The 18,629-nt window shown below is 42.3% G+C and overlaps 1 protein-coding gene across 1 annotated transcript; it reads left to right on the forward strand.

Annotated features, from left to right (window-relative positions):
- Positions 1–8,255: 8,255 nt before the first annotated feature.
- Positions 8,256–17,346, forward strand: C9H16orf87 (chromosome 9 C16orf87 homolog). The gene is made up of 4 exons (XM_066637695.1): positions 8,256–8,516; positions 14,492–14,588; positions 16,217–16,399; positions 16,655–17,346. The coding sequence occupies exons 1-4, from the start codon at positions 8,451–8,453 to the stop codon at positions 16,771–16,773; spliced, it is 465 nt and encodes a 154-aa protein (XP_066493792.1). The 5' UTR covers positions 8,256–8,450; the 3' UTR covers positions 16,774–17,346.
- Positions 17,347–18,629: the final 1,283 nt, after the last annotated feature.

The following is an 18,629-nucleotide window of genomic DNA, read 5'->3' on the forward strand; positions in this document are numbered from 1 at the left end:
CCAGCCGGTTACCAGTGCATGCTCGGCTCTCCTTGCAGGCTTCTAACAACTTGACTGCAAGGGGGCAGAGTTGGCTCTTGCAAGAAAGCCTAGGAGGATCTCACCCAATGAGGAGGGCAGCCTCCCATTGCAGGAAGGAGGGTCTCCAGAGCGCTTCCCTGCACAGGCGAAGTCCCATTCATCCAACCGAGCCTCCAGCAAGCACCACCGCGCGCTCTCCAGCCCTCTGCCCACTTTCCACTGTCCTTTATGAAGCTCATAGATTGCACCAGCCAAAACCTCATCGCCGCGCTGACTGCTGGGGCTTGTGGTTCTTCTTAGCCCCACGGCTACGCCCCCCGCAGCATGAACCTGGGAAAGAGGAAACTACCACACCCAGAAGCCCCACCTTGGAAGCATCGCTGGCTGAGAACGCGTCCTCGTTGCGTTGCGGGTGTAGGATGAAGAGGAATCCCGCGAGGAATTGGCTGGTTGGGTGGGAGATACATGGGAGTTATTAGTTCTGCTGTGAGATGGATGATAGTGTACAGGAATACAGTATACAAGTAGCAAGGATCTCACTATTGCTACTATAGCAAGAGATGTATAGCTGTAACAAGTAATGCTACATCTATACACCTCTTGTATACAAGGAGCAAGAGATGTATACAAGAGATGTATACAAGTTACAAGAGATGTACAGATGTAGCAAGTAGCAAGAGATGTATACAAAAGATAAGTAGCAAGAGATGTATACAAGTAGCAGGAATCTCACTCACAACTTGTGGCAAACCACTTTATACCATCTTGCAAAAAAAGAAGGTGGTGACAGACTGGAACAGATACATGTAATTGCAGGACAAAAACCTGTGACTCTAAGGCTGCAATGTTCAACATAATTATATGGTAGTCAGCCATGTTGAACCCAATGGGATTCTTTTCTAAGGAAATATAAGTTTCTGGTGATAAGCACTGTAAAATGTTTTTTTCTCCCTTACACTTCCAAGTTTTGCCTAGTTTGAAATTTGTCAGTGTTGCTGGAAAAAAATAAGGTTGATCCTGCAGTTAGACTAGGGGTCTCCAAACTATAGCCCAGGGACTACATCTGGCCACAAGATTTTATCCGACCTGCAGCAATTATTTTTTTGGGCAGAGCATTTGATAAGTTTTGACATATTTACTCATTAGATATCACTTCTCAGTTTTAGCATGACAGTGTTTCTTTGTAATTGTCACATTTCTCTTTTGTTCTGACTCATTTCATGCTTATTACAAATAAGATCCAAGTAAAACTTATTCATTCATTTAAATTTCATTCATTCATTTATGGAACTGATTTTTTTCAACCTGCAAAAATGTATAAAATATGCAATGTACTGAATAGCTGAGAAGCTTGGAGATCCCTGAGTTGGATAGCCAAAGCCTCATGTTGCTTAATCCAGTGGCTTTGATATTAATTTACATATGTGAAGTTTGCACAACATGTTAAATGACTTGTCCCTGTTTTGAAAAAAGAACTTGCTTAGGGAATTTCCCTCCTGTAGCTGTGTTTAGGATCACAAAGCCTAAGGCTTAAAAATAACCCTAAACTGTTGCAATAGCAATTGTATGTGGGAGAACATTTATGACTCTGTGTGGGCTTACCACCAATGATAACAGTCCTGAAACATTTGCGCAATTGATTGGGTCTATTTAGCATCAGTGTTTTTCCATTCTTCTTGATCATCTTTCTGCAGTGGTAAAGAACCATGTGGCCTTACCAACTTATACAGAAGCTTGAGTGATGTATGGAAGAGAGTGCAGTTTTTTGTGTGTCTAACAAGAAAATAGTTAATAGAACAGTAATGCTGTTCACCATAAATGATAGGTGTGTACACAGATCTAAAGTGTGAATCATGAGTGGCATGGAGAATTACCAAAGCTAACACATGCCACTCATGATCCATGGAGCACATGACAGCCCTCCAGGATATTAAGACATTTCTTGCAAAATCCAGTGCACATGTTTGAAATTAGGACATGTGACTATGGGCCCAATCCTATCCAACTTTTCAGTGCTGGGGCCGCATCAATGCAGCCCTGAGGTAAGAGAACAAATATTTCCATACCTTGAGGAGGCCTCCATGACTGACCCCCCCCCCCAGCAGGATGCAGCACATGCCCCATTGGCACAGCTACATCAGTGCTGGAAGTTTGGGTAGGATACAGCCCTAATTTGGTTATGGTTTAATATAAATGTAGATGCTTTTATTTCCATACATTTAAGACTTTTTCTTATTGAACCATTTTTAAGTTACAATTCTATATGTGCCTTTCTGGGAGTAAGCTCCTTTAAACACAATTGGAATTACTTCTAAGTAGACATGTATACTGCACTGCTAATCAGCACACTACTACCTATGGTCTGATCTACGCACTATTTAAATAGAAAAAATTGGATTTAAAATTATGAATACATAACTATTATAGTGCTAAACATAAATGTTCTTTCTTTGTTCTGGATTACAATCAGCCTTGGCATTGTTGTGAACAGTTTTATCATCCTTTTACTATCTAAAAGCTATCTGGAGTTCCTGCCTTGTCATGTACAGGTATGTTGATAATCTCTCTCCTGTTGCATCAGAATTGCTTGCAGACCATGCTGCAACCTTTTCAAAATGCAGATGTAAATAATCTGTGTGCCCTAGTTTTGAAATTTACTTAATTACTGAAGGATGCACAAAGAACCTGCTTGTCTCTTCACTTGACACAAGAAGCAACATTTTAATATCCTTGCAATGATTCTGTTACACTGTTGCAGCTCTGCAAACTTCAAAAGTACAAAGTTGCACTGAAGATTTATCACCCTTTTTGGACTGCTTCTGAAATCTGTATATGCAAAAAAAAAAAATTCACAATTAGATATTCCTTCTTAGTATTTATTTAGATTAACAGTGTGCTATACAGTGCATTGAGCTGACATTTTCCTGCCCTGATAGTTTTATAGTGGGGACAGACAGAGTGAGGGAAGAGATAATACATATGAGAAAGTTAACTAATGGAAGACAGCCTATAGTAATATTTAAACAAACAGCACATTTACAGCACCCTTTGAGGAGGGAGGGGCGGTGCTTGCCCAGAATGGGCTCTGCCTGGAGCAAGGTAAGAGCTCTGGGTGCCTGTAAGGGCCTTTGGAGAGGGGGGAGGCATGGGGGGGAGTGATGGAGGGGGGGAGGTAGGACCAGTGAAACCCTGCTCTGTTGGATCCTATCCTCCATCATCTGCACTGGTAAAATAGCTGGTGCAGACATAAGAAGCCCAATTGTGGGGCCTGGAGCTTTCCTCAGGGGAAGGGGACAAAAGTCTCCTTCCTCCGAAGAGACCTCCAGTGGCCCCATCAGGGCCACTGGATACAGCAGTCGACATTCTGGTGTCACCACACTTGGCGCCACTGGGGATAAGATTAGCCGGAAATTCAGTGGGACTTACTGTTAGTAAGTGTATTGGAATCTCGGAAGAGCTGGCAAGGAGGTAGCATGTGGTGTCAGCAGCGGCCCCTTTAAGGGTAAGGCCTGGGCATTAAGCAGAGTGTGTTGCACAGCTGGAGCCCCTTGAAGGCAATAGGGCCCTCAGGCATAAAAGCATCTGATGAAGGAAGAGTTTGGGGTGGATAACAGAAGGAGGAAAGCTTTAGGAAGGAGACTGGATTAATGACTAATGCACTACTGGAACTGCTGATGGACTGATGTGTGAATAGGCTTTGGAGGCTGCTGGAGATACTGAGATTGGTGTTTGGCTGCCAAGCCCAAGACTTGTGGAGGACCAATGTGCTGTTGTAGTGGCTGGAGGAGCTGCTGGCAGGAGAGGGGAGGCAGTAGGACCTCTGCAGGTTAAACAGGCAAGCTACCCTGGTGGTGGGGTCAAGCAGTACTGTAAGGCAGAACTAGGGTCATTTTTGAGGAAAGAAGGGTAGCTAATTAGCTGAAAGTGGGCATTAATTCTCCAGGCAGAGCTTGGACTGGGAATCTGGGAATATGCACAGTAAGTGCATACAATTGCTTCCTGAAAGGAATAGTTGGCTTGGTTAGAGAAGTCATATCGAGCAAAAGAGGTAAAAAGAAAAGCATTGTTGTGTTTGAATGCTAGCTTGGCTGCAATGAATTACATGAAGACTGAGCACAGTATTTGACTCTTAAACCTCTTTTGTACTACACAAATAGTTGCCTTCCTCTAGCTGTTAAACAGATGGGAAGGGAGAAGTGAAAGACAGGATTATAAACAAAATAAAACAATGAAGCATTAGTGATGTAAGTAAATAAAAATATACCTAAAAACATTTTTTTCATATTTATTGCAAAATGTCTTTGGTACAGAGGGGCATCAGCTGAAAACTAGCATATAACTCTGCCCACAGCTCAGATGTTGTTGAAACAAAGCTCATTAACAGTTCAACAATTAGCTTTTAAGCCTGCACTCTTATTTTGGAATAACCACATTGAACTTCAGAGACCTGATTCTGTGCAAATCTGCACAATTTCTGGCTGGATATCTCATTTTGAAATATTGTTAAACATTTGAACACTTTGTTTCTTGGGAAAATGTTTGTATTGCAGCATATTCTGCTAGGAAAAATCTCATCTAACCAAACAGCCCTTCAGCTATAGGCAGCTCCATTCACTTAAAAAAGCAAATTCCAGGCTTGTGTAATTAATGCCTGAAAGGATTTTTCTTTCATGCAGAAACCAAACTCCCACTTTTCATGTCTGCATAGTTCAGTTCAATGTCTTTGGCTGCATCCCAGTTTAGAACAAAGATGCTGTTTTGTTTTGTTCTGAACTTAGGACAAGCAGCACAGATGTTTAAAAGACATGCTATAGTCTGTACCCAGTATGTGGGAAAGAGAACAGTTAATATTGGAGACATTATAGGTCCTAAAAAAGAAACCCACAGAGGTTAATTGGTCAGTATTGGTAACTGATCTGCCACTCAACATTAACATGCTGGAAAGTCCTTTGTTCAAATCTGTTTCATCAAGGACTTATAGCCCTATGTGTGTCTACTCAGAAGTAAGTTCCATTGAGTTCAATGGAGCTTACTCCCAGGAAAGTGTGAATAGGATTGCAGCCTGCCTTGGTTGACCTTATGCAAGTCAAATCACAGCCTCAGTTTTCCCTTTTGTAATAGGGGAATGATAGAGTAAAGCCTTGATTTAAGGATCACACAGCTATGTGGTCAAACTTCTGAGTAGATGTGCAGAGGATTATGCAGTAATTCTGAATTATTTTGCTGGGAGGTCAGTTTATTTTTCGGAAAGGGAGATTCTCAGGTTTCTATTAAGATGAGCCCATGTTATTTACATTGTCCTGCAGATTCAAGTATCTGTCAACTTCCTCCATTTTTGCAAACACTACTCCTGTTTTTATAGAGCAGTCAGCTGTTAAAAGTAGTTGATGTGCAAAAGTCATTATCCTTGAATAACCCCCTAGCTTGTTTTCACAGAGAGAACTCACAAAGACAGCCCTGCTGAAAGGATTCCTGAAGAAATCATTTCCACCCAGATGGCCCTGCAGCAACCATAGTACCTGGTTGCATAAGGAAGTTATTTGGGAGCTACACTGAGGAGACAAGACTGAACTTGCCTACATTTGATATTTTGTCTGGGGTGATTGTTTTTCCATTTTAAGTGAAGGAGTTCACTTCTATTGGTATTAATCCACATGATTTCAGAAGTGATTTAGAATGGTATATATATTTGAGAGGGATGAAGTTTAATTGTTACTTCAGTACAAAATACTAAGCATTTGAATAGAGCATAAAGGTGTGTGTTCTTGCTAATGTCCTAACAATATTTTTCTTAGAGAGGTTTGTAATCTCCATATTGCAGCTGGGGGACTGAGCCATCTAGTGAGTTCATGACCAAGGTGAAATTCAAACCCAGGAAGCCCTGATTTGCTGGCTGCTCTATTGCAACACAATCCTATACATGCCTACTCAGAAGTGAGTCCCATTGAGTTCAGTGTGGTTAGAATCCGATCCATACTTATCTGGGAGTAAGCCCCATTGACTCTAAAGGGACTTACATCTGTGTAGACATGCATAGGATTGGCCTCAGAGGAATATATAACTGGGACCTGTTATGATACTTTGTACTTTATTATGGAGTTTTGTAAGTTGCTTTGGACATTTGCTTTAGCATGTGAAAGGTGGGATATACATTTCTCAAATATTGAACATTGCTACATTGTGCTACATAACTACATAGTACATATGCAATTATGTGCATACTCACCTAGGAGAAAATCTGTGCCTGTGAGAAATGCCAGATTTATTACCCCATGGTTTTTTCACTTGATGATCGGAATTTACAATTCCTCATGCACTATTTTTCTTTCACCTTTGTATCACAACTTGTGGCCTAACAAGCACTGTAAATGCAAGAGGTAGGAGTAGGACAGTACACCCTTTTATTTCAAGTGTACACAAGGACAACACAAATGGAATTGAAAATAAATGGGATGGGCATTTGGCTTTTACAGTATGTTTAAGGTCTTTTATTATTAATTATAATTAACAGTATTTATATACTGCTTTTCAACAAAAAGTTCACAAAGTGGTATACAGAGAAAAATCAAATAACTAATGGCTCCCTTATTGTGCGGTCTTACACAATTGTAGTACGTGTCTAGTCAGAAGTCATTTTCATTGTTGAGTGGAGCTTACTCCCAGGAAAGTGTGTATAGGATTGCAGCCCTAGACAAATTTATTCAGAAGAAAGGCCCACTTTTATGCACGTGGAAGTGCGTAGGATTGTATTGTTGTACAAGCTGGACAGGATACAGCATTATCCTATACAGCTGGACAGGATAGTGTTTGTAGTTTTTATGTTGTCGTGTCCTACATTTTTATTGGGTGTGTCCTACATTTTGGGTCACCTTGTCTTTTGCAGTTATGACATCTGGTCATGCTGTAGCCTGTCCAACTTGTCCCAGAATACAATCCTACATGCATGTCTACATGCATACAATTATATGTAATATAGTTTTACATTTAATAAGCATTATAGTGTTAAAAGTAATTACTTATTATTAAATTTACAACCATAATTTATCACATATAATTTATTGATTACAAGAAGGTTATGCACTGCCCTCAGAGGCCAGCTTACAGGGAAAAGGAGGACATTGGGGCTGTAATCCATCCATACTTTTCTGGGAGTAAGTCTCATTGAACACAATGGGTCTTACTTCTGAGTAGACATGCATAGGCTTGGGCTGTTCTTTTCCTGGACATGAGGCTAAAAACAGAGAATATGTCCTGGGAGAAGTGGACATCTGTTCAACCCAGACAGGGAAGAGAGGGAAGGATCAAAATAATTGTAGTACTGTAAATGTACTGTATCTGCTTTTTTGTAGACTTTAGTGCATTCATTTGTTTTAAAGATTGTATCTTTATAAACAATTATGTCTGTATCTTTATTTATAATATTGTGTGAGTATACATGGTGATATGCACAGAAGTGTGTACTGTAGTGGTTGCATTTATTGACAGCCCAATCCTATGCATGCCTACACAAAAGTAATTTCCACTATAGTCAATGGGGCTTACTCCCAGCTAAAGTGTGGATAGCCACACTTACCTGGAAGTAAGCCCCATTGACTATAATGGAACTTATGTCTGAGTAGACTCTTATGTATGACTTCTCTGAAGTCCCATTATTGTCAATGGGGCTTACTCCCAAGTAACTGTGAACAGGATTGTAGCCTTAGAGCCCAATCCTAAATATGTCTCCTCAGAAGTAAGACCCACTATAGTCAATGGGGCTTACTCCCAGGTAAGTGTGGATAGGCTGGCCTAAGTGTGAACTGTGACTCAAACTGCTAAATTCTGGTTCTTTTTCTTTATTATTATAAATAAATGAAATAAACACACACGAGAGAGGCTAGCTCCTCCTCCTCCCTCGCAGAGCATTTTCCCGCCTTTTTATCTCAGCCTTCCCCTCCCCCACTCCCACCCACCTCCCCAACCGTCACAAATAACCGTCACTGAGGTGACTTGCCGCTGCCCTCCCCCTTTTCCCCGCCCTTTTATTTGGTCAGCCAACCGCGGGTCTGAAACTATAAGCCCCGCCTACTCCGTGAAGCTTGGAGGAGGCGGGAGGAGTTGGGTGTGGCTTCGCGAGGCTGAAACGGCTTCCTGGTTCTGTTTCGGAGCGCTTTGGTGGAGCTGTGTGGGCGCGCGCGCCGTTCCCTCCCTCCCTCCCTCAACCCTGCGCGGGCACGCGCTTGGAAAGCCGGCGGCGGACGACGGGTCGCAGCAGCTGTGCGCGAGCCGCTCAGGAGACGGGCGGGTCGAGGGCGCGTGCGCGGGGAGCTGGCTGTTGGTGGCGCGAGGGCTGCGTTCCATTCGAGGTGGGAGGGGCCGCTCGCGCTCTCTTCTTTGCAAGCAGCAGCCGCAGCAGCAGTCGCAGCGCGAGCAAGAGAAGGAGCAGGAGCATGTCTGCAGGCAGGGCCAAGAAAGTGAAGATGGCCACCAAGTCCTGCCCAGAGTGCGACCAGCAGGTGAGGCAGTGCAGTGGCATCCAGCTGGCAGCCTTCACCTGGCTCAGGGGTTGCCAGGGGTGGAAAGTGGGGCAGGACGTTAACTGTTGTACCCTACTGCCCTGTCCACACTGAGCAGCTCGCCTCTCTTCTGAACTGTCCAGGTGTGTGTTGCATGCAACGCGTGGATGCAACCTCGGGATGCTGGAAGGGGATGTGTCAACCTACCTTGCAAGCTTTCTGCTGATTGCATCCACTGCTGCACTGAATTAATGTTGGCTTTGCAGGATCCTAGCTTTCCTGGGCTTGCATTGCTCCCCCCCCCCGCAGCAGCTGGAGTGGGCTTGCATTGCCCCCCCCCGCAGCAGCTGGATTGGAATTACATGGCCCCCCACAGCAGCTGGAGTGGGCTTGCAAAAAAAAAAGGGGGGAAGTGGGGTGTCTGGGGTTGATGGTTGAAGCTATAAATAGGGACACTGGTGCTCTTAGGGTGTGCTGGGCAGAGGTGGGTTTGTTTGGTTCTTCCCCCACCGCCAAGAGATTGGTGTATTCTGAATAAGGGCACCCAGTATGTTCCATTGAGGTGTTTAGCTGTCAGAAGTGGCAGACCTAAAATGAAGGGACCACCCAAGTTGCAATGCTAATGTTCCTCTGATGAGTGGGATTAGGGGCTCAGCAGCTGAAGCTGAGATGCTCTTGCCCTCAACCAAAATTGCATTGGTTTATATCTTGTTTTTGCTTGCACTTTTTGGTTTTAGCTTTTTTTTCTCTCCATGATGCCTTTGGGAGATGCTACCACACTTTTGTCAATAGCATATTTTTTTTTTACATCTGCAATATCTCGAGTATATTGTTCCAGTTGGGCTCTGCCAGCATTCCCTCCATCAACAAATGTGGGGGAGTGCATGAGGCATTGCATCTGTGTGAGGTCTATTGCTGGCCAGCGCACCATGTGCTTGGTGGGTGGGGTGGAGAGAGGCTGGGGAGCGTGACCAGGACAGCTACCCAGAGTGGCTCTATATACAGTACTTGCCTTTGAACCCTTGCACTATAGCAGGCAGTAAGCTGTCTTTTCATTCTGAAGAATGGAAACTACAAAGCTTGTATGCGTACCCCCAAAGCATTAGTATAACAGTGATATGTGTTTAATTTCTCCTTGTAATAATGTAGGAAAGGAAGAGTGTGTTCCTCCTTCTTCTTGCATCTTGACACATGTTAAATGTGGCAATTTTTTGAGGCAAGGGGTTGCTTATTGCTGTTCTTACGCCTGCTCTGTTTTTGTTCAAGAGAATATTGAATTTCTATTTCTCTAACACTTTGCAAGCTGACTGGGTGACCACTTTAAAAAAGCAGGAATATACGGTACATGTTCATTAAATAAGTAAATGTGGTGTGTGGGCACATCTGCTTGTTGCTGTCACTTCTGATTTATTTACTGCTATTGTTAATGGGATAATCACACAATGTCCCTTGGATTTTGGTGGCTGTGATGTACATAGTCTTTTTTAAGATGCATGTTTGCCCTGTAAGTTAGCATGCGTGGGTGCAGTGGTTAGTGTAATGGTTAATAAGATGTTGGCTAATAAATAACAATATCTATTCATGACATGGCACATGGCACTTAATAGACAATGAGAGGATAAACCCCTGCCCCATGTAGCTTACTGTATACCAGTGGTTCTCAAAAGTTTCAGTCTCCAGGGCCCTTTATACTCCTAAATGGAGTCTTGAGAAGCCCTGCAAGTACATGTGCAGAGTTCTTGGGCACCTGAGAGCACTGGTGCATGCGCGAAGCAGTTGGTAGCCACTTATGGTGTGCTTGTGGAGCCCCTGGAGGGGTCTCAGGGAGCTCCTAATAGCACACTTCAAGAAATCCTAGTCTAGACATTGATAAGGGGGGAGGACAATGGAGGGGAAAGGGTTAACTGGAAAATCATGAAATTTTGCAGTTGTTGCTTGAAGTGCAAGAATACCAGTTTAATGTTCTTCAGTGCATTTAGCTGCATACTTGGAGAATGTGCTTGCCCTGCAGGAAATGTATGAATGTGTTTCTTTGAGCACCTATGTACACACATTAGGGAAAGCGGGAAATCGGCCCACTGGTGTGTACTTGGGCATTAGACATGGGTGTTGTCCATGCTTCTTGTGTGTACTTTGGGAAACATTGGTCTGTACACAGCAGATGTTTTTGTCATGTAACTGTATCTGCCCTCTCCAGCTTTCTCTTGAGTGGGGGCTACTTTTAAAAACTTATCCAAGAGGGTGCATTTAACTTAACGTGGGAAAATTATTCAGAAGGGAGTGCGCTCAATGGTTGGTGTGATGGCTTGTGGCCCTATAAGGCCTTGTTTTGCTTGCCCCAATGAGAATCCTCCCAGAGTTCATTTATTTCTCAAGTCTCCCGCATCAAATATGGCTATTGTGTGTGCTCTTGCTCTCTCTGCAGAGGATGGCATCTCCTCATGTCCCTGATTTGATCCTTCACCTTGTGAAACAAGGCAGGTCACTTCCTGTTCTCATTGCATGTGGAGAACACTCCAAAGGAGTGTTCAATCCTCCTTTGGAGAACAATCCACTCTGCCCAATTCTGTTCTTGCCCAAGAAGAGCCTATCTTGTTTTGCAGCTCTGCTCCATGCTCTTTCAATAGGAGACTGTCTTCACTCAAGCACACCAAGAAGCCAGGCCTATTGGCTATTGTGCTTTGAATGGGGTTAGGGTTGCATGTTTATGCAAACATCTCTAAGTCCTTGTAGTTCATTTCCTCTTAACGTGGCCTTCCTTGCCTTCTGAGTCATCCTGCTTTGAAAGGAGAGGCAAGCTGTCCTTGACAAGACCAGGCAGCTGCAACAACAAAATTTACCTGTCTGGCAATACATGCATCTTGGAAAAAGCAATGGTTGCTGGCAGCTGGTTGGGGGCTGATGTGGATCAGAATTTGCAGAATTCATTCATCTTTCAAAAGGCTGGCAGTCCTCACAACTAGGTCATGACCTTACTTTAGAAAGGCCATGTTGGAGTAGAAAACGTGGTTGAGTGGCAAAGGTGAAAGATGAATAGAGAGGGGAGGGAGAAGGACAGATCTAAATAAGTAGGCGAACATGCAGTCCACTTCTAATTCATATATAAATTTTGTTTCTGTTCTTTTAACTTAAAGTTGTATTTTGGATCCAGGGAAGGTTGAAAGCTGTTGATATATAGCTTAGAGTTGTGACCCACAAGTTACCAAGCTGTTGCTACATGGATGTTGTCATAATTCAGTGTGTTTATTCTTGCAGTAGCATTGAAAGTTAGGTGTGTTTCATTTTTGTATTATGCAGTAATTGCTTGATGCATTTCTGGTTTTTGTTCATATTGAGCAATGGAACCAGGCTAGCCAGTTTCATTCATTTTCATCCGATAATGCACTGTTGGAGCAGACAGCAGATGGCCTTGAAAGAGTTCGTACTACTGACAAAATAAGTTCAAATATTATATTACAGTAGAAGGGTTTCTTCTGTGGTGGGATCCTTGCTAAAAACATATCAAATGTATCTTTTTTTAATGCTGAAACAAAATGGAACACATTCTGACATTTTAAAGCTTTCGCCTTTTTCAGCTTTGAACTGCGTGTGTTTGATCAGAGTTTACAGTTTGTACACTAACTGTGCAGACCCTTATTGAGACTGACAAATGCGACTGGACATAAAATAGCATTTCTGGGTAAAACTAGCCAGAACCCTGGTTTTCATAGATGATGATGATGACCACCACTAACAAAAAGATGGATTTGGCTAGCTGTTTTTGTCAGTGTATTGAGGAGTGAGTCATCTTCTGTGTTTGCAGATTAATTCTTAGAAGTAATGTGTGCTGAGGACTTTGGAGAATTTACAGCTGCATTGTTGAAAAATTCTGGGGTGCTTATGAAAGAGGCTTTATAGGGTGAAATACATATTTTTAACTCTTACATCTGTAAAAAGCATTTTACTAATTGGGCATTGGGATTAAATAGAACCCAATTTACTAATGACTTTAAAAATATGCAGTTTTAAAGTCATTTTTGGCTGCTTGCACGGGGAGGGGGGCTCTGCTTGCACACAGGATTATTATGTGCCCTTATGCTGACAGATGTTACTGATTTGTGCTATGAATTTGTGTGACACTCTTGAATCAAAATGATCAGTGTAGTTGGCATAAAAAATTTGGGAGAAAAAAACACATCATGTAGGCCCACAAATAAGTGGCAGAATTTATTGGGAGTGTAAAACTCATACCAGGTGACTTAGCAGCCTGGAAAAATGAGTCTCTTGATGGTGCTAAAAAGACATTTAGGTAGATGCAGGTAACTTTTCCTGGGGAGGAGAATTCTGCAGCCTCTCCAGAGAAGGCTCCCTCTTCAGTCGTCAATATTAGTTATGGTAAATTTTATGCTAGTCTGTTGGTAACTGGCAAACCCATGAAGCATGAAAGGTAACTCTAAAGATTACTGATGTTTTCCTAGAAATTGCAGCATAGGTTGCTGTGCAATGAGAATCTGTTTCCATTGGAGTGAGTAGTCTTCATGTTTGTGTGTATTAGTTCATAAGCAGTGGCACTTAACTACTCTGTACTGTATCAGAAGCTGCTTTCAAAACTTGTGGTTGGTGGGGGGGGAGAATAAGGTGTCTCTTCTGGTTCTGTTTCTGTGGATATGGGCATCCACTTTTGATTCCCTTGCTCTCTGCAACATTGTATGGAGGAGAGAAAGCACTTATAAATTCTTTAGCTCATGCAGAGTGCATTTGTGTAGTGTTTCAGAGAAATGCATTTCCAAAATAGGTTTTTTTGGAGAAAAGATGTGAACGGAATTATCAATGTGAGTAGCTTTGAGGTATTGCCCCATTGGTCGTCTTCTGATATGTAGTGAATGGAGTCCATTGTTAACAGCAGGAAGTCTTGGCAGATACTGCATACTTGAAGAGCAATAATCTGCTTTTCCAAGAGTACAGCTCATAAATGTGCGTCTGTGTGAAGTGTTGCACAGGAAGTACAGCCCTGCCTCTGGCAGTAAGAATAACTCAGTGTGATGCCCACAGTGGAAGAATTTTCCTTTTTCAGATTAATGTAGGAGTTGCGGGACTTTTCCCCCCTTTTCCTAGTACTGCTTGCTCACAAATTGAAACTCCCTGTGCATTGGGTGTGACTCCAGTCTTGTTTTTTTGTGTGGGCCTTGTTAAAACAAATTGATTAAAGCTAACTGCAGTTAGTGACGATACAACTTGTAGCAACTGGCAGGATAGGCTTGTAATGTGCACAATGCTCCTTATTTAAAACATGTAATTAATAACTGAGCCTTAACGTGGCTTCCTTATTGCGCAGTTCATTTATGATTAGGAATATGTTATAAGTCAGTATATGAGATGGGCAGACTGTTTGATCTCCAATGTTCCATATAAGCGGGTAGCATGCACAATACAGCAGATGCAATGGTGAAACTGTGCCTAGACTGTGTCATTGCAGGTGGGTGGTTGACTATTTGAAATCTTGCCCAGATAACTCTCTCTTACTCACACACATGCATAACTACTGCACATAGGAAACTGAGATTCTAGGAAGTGGATTCAAGTTGATTTGGGGGGGGGGAGATATTTTTTTCTCCCGCAGTGGGAGAAAATGAAGATGCTGTCTCTCTCTGTACCATGTTAGCTATACCATGTTAGTCTGTGTGTACCGTGTTAGTCTGGTGTGACATCATCTATATGTGGCCTACATAGTCCTCCCAGGTTTCAGGTAGGGGTCCTCCCCAGCCCTATAGAGATACCAAGCATTGAACCTGGGGTTTTTTCCTTGCAGAGCAGGAGCTCGAACACTGAGCTTACGGAAGCAGCTAGACACTTTATCACATGATCTGACACTTATCCCAAGGCTTCCATTTGATTCTAGGCTTGTTTTTTGATCAGATGCTTATTTTTTTTTTAAACCGACATCTTGACAAAGCATTGAAATGTGTTAAAACTTCAAAATTCTTTTTTGTCCTCAGGTTCCTGTTGCATGCAAATCCTGTCCCTGTGGGTACATATTTATTAGTCGAAAGCTCTTGCATGCTAAGCGTTCAGAAAGGCCGCCATCCTCTTCAGGTATAATTCAATTTTATGGATTTTCTCTTACATCTTGTGTAAATATTTCTTTAGAATGTTTTCAGACTATGCCCCAAGTTAATAAGAGAACCTGTGGAAGCATCCTTGACTGGAAGAAGAAAAAGACTACGCTGAAACAGGCAACTCAGCTGTTTGATTACTCCTCACCTTGGATTTGGGGAGAAAAAGCTGGGTTTGCCTTCCCTTGGTAGTCCTGCTTCAGCTGAAGGAACACAACAGAACAATTCACATTATGTGGCAGCCTCACAGTAATACCACTCCTGTCTGTCCTAACTGTGTTTATGTACTACTGTATGCTAGTACCAGTGCTCTAGCCCAGGGGTTCCCAAAGTGTGGGTTGCAATGCCTTAGGACAGTGGTTCCCAAATTGTGAACTGCACTGGTAATTGCGAACAGAGGAGCATTGGATACCAGCCAGGGGAGCTGTGGAATCTTTGCGAAAAACTTGCTGCCCTTTACAGTGTACAGTAGGGGTGTCCAAACATTTTGGCAGGAGGGCGTATGTGAGAGTATGTCTTGCAGTAGCTCAAGGCCTATAAAAGGCCTTGCACAAGGTAAGGCCAAGCTTTCCTTCGCTGCCACTGCTGCATCACAGACGTGAAACAGCAAGTAGTGGAGGGAGCCCACAAGTGGCCCCTGGGCTGGGGTTTGGGCACCCCTGGTGTATAGGATTGTAGCCCTAATTGGGAGCTGTGGCCAATGGCGCAGTAGGTCAGGGGGGTTGCTAGTTGAAAAAGTTTTGAGAATCACTGCCTGAGGGTCATATTTAATCTTGTGAAATATCATGAGAGTTGGGCACTACAAACTTGAATCTCATGTGATTTAATGAGATCCAAGATGGCAGTGCCCAGCTGAGCCAGGAAGAAGAGGCTGCAGGGGCACCATGAGCCCAGTATGTTTGGGAACTCCTGCTGTAGTCTCAGCAATGCAGTAGTTTGCTTTTTCCTTGCTTCTGAAATCAACCAACCTTCTCCTAACTCTGTTACATGTTCGAGAGGAAGATATAGAACCTTGTACCTTCGGAGTGCATGAGGCCTTTGCATCTTTAAACTGTCACACATTCCTCACTCCAACAATTGTTAACAGGGCAACTTGAGAACCAGGTAGTGCTTCCTTGGAATTGACCATTTTGAGTACTTTGAAGGTGCATGTTGAAAATGGGCCAGTATCATGGAAGACTTGGGCTAATGGGGGATTTACTTTGTTTCACTGCAGATACTTGAGCATTAGCTTATCACTTCCCAGGTAGTCTTCCTCTATACCTCTCTTTTAGGCTAGCTCCTATTGGCTGAATTATTTATTTTTCTTACTTCCTGTGGATACCTCTTGTGTGTGTTTTTATGTGGATTTGGCAATGTGGGGATTGCTGTGGATATGGGCAGATGTTGATTGGAGGTTATTAATGTCTCTTATTTTTAGTTTGAAAATAACTTGATTTTTGAAAAATTGTTTTTGTCATGAAGAGCTACCACTCATTCTGCACAAAAAAAGCATGTGGTGGAGGTAGCTGAGAGGCAGATGGCTCTTGTTGCAGTCTGACAAGACTAAATTCCAGAATTAGAGAGCCAGTTCTTAGCAAATGCCATTTCTTTAATCTCTTGATGTAGAAAGCAAAAGTGAAGCCAAGAGAAGACGAACAGAGAGAGTCAAAAGAGAGAGGATAAACTCTGTAGTCAATAAAGACTTGGAAAACAGGAGAAGATCTAGATCCAACAGCCATTCTGACCACAGTAGGAGAGGAAGAGGGCGTCCAAAGACAGCCTCAGCCAAAAAGCATGAAGAAGAAAGAGGTATGAGAAATGGATCTGTTGCTTGACTTTATCATGATATGAACGCTTGATTATGTGACGTGGTGGCCTTTTTGGAATGAGTAGAACTTCCTGTTTGCCTTGGGGACTATTTTCTTGCCTCAATCATTCTAGAAGCTGTTGTGAAACAGAAAGAACCTTATTTCTTTTGAGAAAACTTTAGTTCTATGTTTGGGCAGGAATGGCTTAAAAGGAGAGATTGAATACTTGGTTAATGCAATGCTTTTTCTTCTACAGAGAAACAAGAGAAAGAAGTCGACATGTATGCAAACCTGTCTGATGAAAAGGCTTTCGTATTTTCAGTGGCACTGGCAGAAATAAACAGAAAAATCATCAACCAAAGACTTATTCTCTGATCTGCCCAGCACAAAAGCCTGCAGTGGTGCTTAATAAGCCAAGTAATGGATTTCAGAAATTCGATGGCTTCTCAAGCAGCAAGTCCTGACATTGGCATCAGCAAAGCCCACACACTTTCCTGGCTGAAACTTGGTTACTGATGCTGTTTTTGGAGCTTATAGATTGTGCTGTTCCGGCTAATTGTCAAGAAGCAAAGCAGTCAGCACTTGGCCTGGAAAAAAAATTGAAAGCAAACATCCTTTTAATTCTTCAAAGGCAGCTTCTAGGAAAATGCACAGAGTTTGAAAGCTTTCTTCTTTTGAACACTCGTTTTCTAGACCTGCTGCCCCAATGCAATATGTTAATTAACTTAATTTTCCTTTACAGAGTGTATTCCAGATGTTTACCTGTTTTGAAGCATTCATGTATTTAGGTATGCTAACCTTTTAATAAATTGGTATTCTGCTGACAATGCAGACTTGGTTATAGAAGGAAAAAAACCCCACAGATCTTTTTTGGCATAAGATTGAATTACCATTGTTCAAAAATACCTAAGCAAATGACTTGTGCTCAGATTAAGTGTGATGTAATAAAGTAAGAACGGTTTTCCAGATGTGTAATGCATTCTTGCTGGTTAAAAATGGATCATTATTTAAAAGAATGCTGTAATTTTTTATTGTGTGAAACAAGGTACTGGATAGAATGCCTACCATGTTTTGGCAAAGTATGAAATAAGCTTATTTTGACTTTATATCTAAGTATTCTATAGTATGTCTGCTATGTTTTTGGAAAAATATTGCCCACAGTACCTTAGATTCACAATATGCTGAACTCTGTAATCTGCAGAATAGCTAGGAAATGTGTATGGGTGGTTTTTGTTTTATGCATTGTCCTGAACTTTTTGGCATGCTATAAACAGGTGTTCAACCTGTGGGTTGTGACCCCAGTAGGGTCATGAAGCCTCATGGGGAGAGGTCACGGCAACCTTTCAAAGCCTGTGCCAGACAGGGCTTGGATCCATTCCAGAAATGGTATTGCCTTATGCAAACTGAGTTCTTGACATAATCCTGCACAGCCTCTTCTCTCAGTCTTGCCCCCACAGCTCCTAAGGCTGGCCCTGCTCAGGCTGCTACCTCACAGAGTTGTTGTGAAGACACAAGAAGTAAGGGGAAATGGGTTGGAGGGGTGAGCAGATCGGGTCCTGGGAGGGGGGAACAGTGGTGGGGCCCTAGCCTCATACTTTATATATTGGGGTTGTGGCACAAAAAGATTGAACACTGCTAAAGAATACCTATATTCTCTATTCTATATAGGTAGAATATATAGGTAGAATTATAGGTAGAAATATATAGGTATATATAGAATATAGGTAGACTTCTATGTAGGTAAAATATACCTATATTCCTATAGAATATATACCTATATTCTATATAGGTATAGGTGTATATATAGGCATTTATATAGAGTACCTTAATTTCATTCAATACCCATAATTGGTGCACCAATGTTTCCTGTAGTGTTACAAAGTGTTAATGACAGATGCACACCCTTAATTGTTGGGAATCTGGTAGCTCACGTTTTGCTGTTCATACTTTGGGGATAACTCTAGCGTGGTGTGTCCTCAGCAACCCGATGACCGCGTATGGAACTGCTTCAGTTTTCACACTAAATGGGACCAATATCTGCTTTTTTTATTTTACATGTGAAGTTATGCCCCAGCTTTATGCTTCTAAAGAAGGCCCCCCAAATGACTTATATCACTGGAAAACAAATACAATAATAAAATGCAGCAAAATATGTAAAAACAATCTCAAAATTGCCAATTAAATTACTAAAGAGCATGAGGAAGCAAATATATATATATGGTGGTGTTATT

This window comes from Tiliqua scincoides, chromosome 9 (assembly GCF_035046505.1).
Source record: "Tiliqua scincoides isolate rTilSci1 chromosome 9, rTilSci1.hap2, whole genome shotgun sequence".
Classification (NCBI taxonomy): Eukaryota; Metazoa; Chordata; class Lepidosauria; order Squamata; family Scincidae; genus Tiliqua; species Tiliqua scincoides.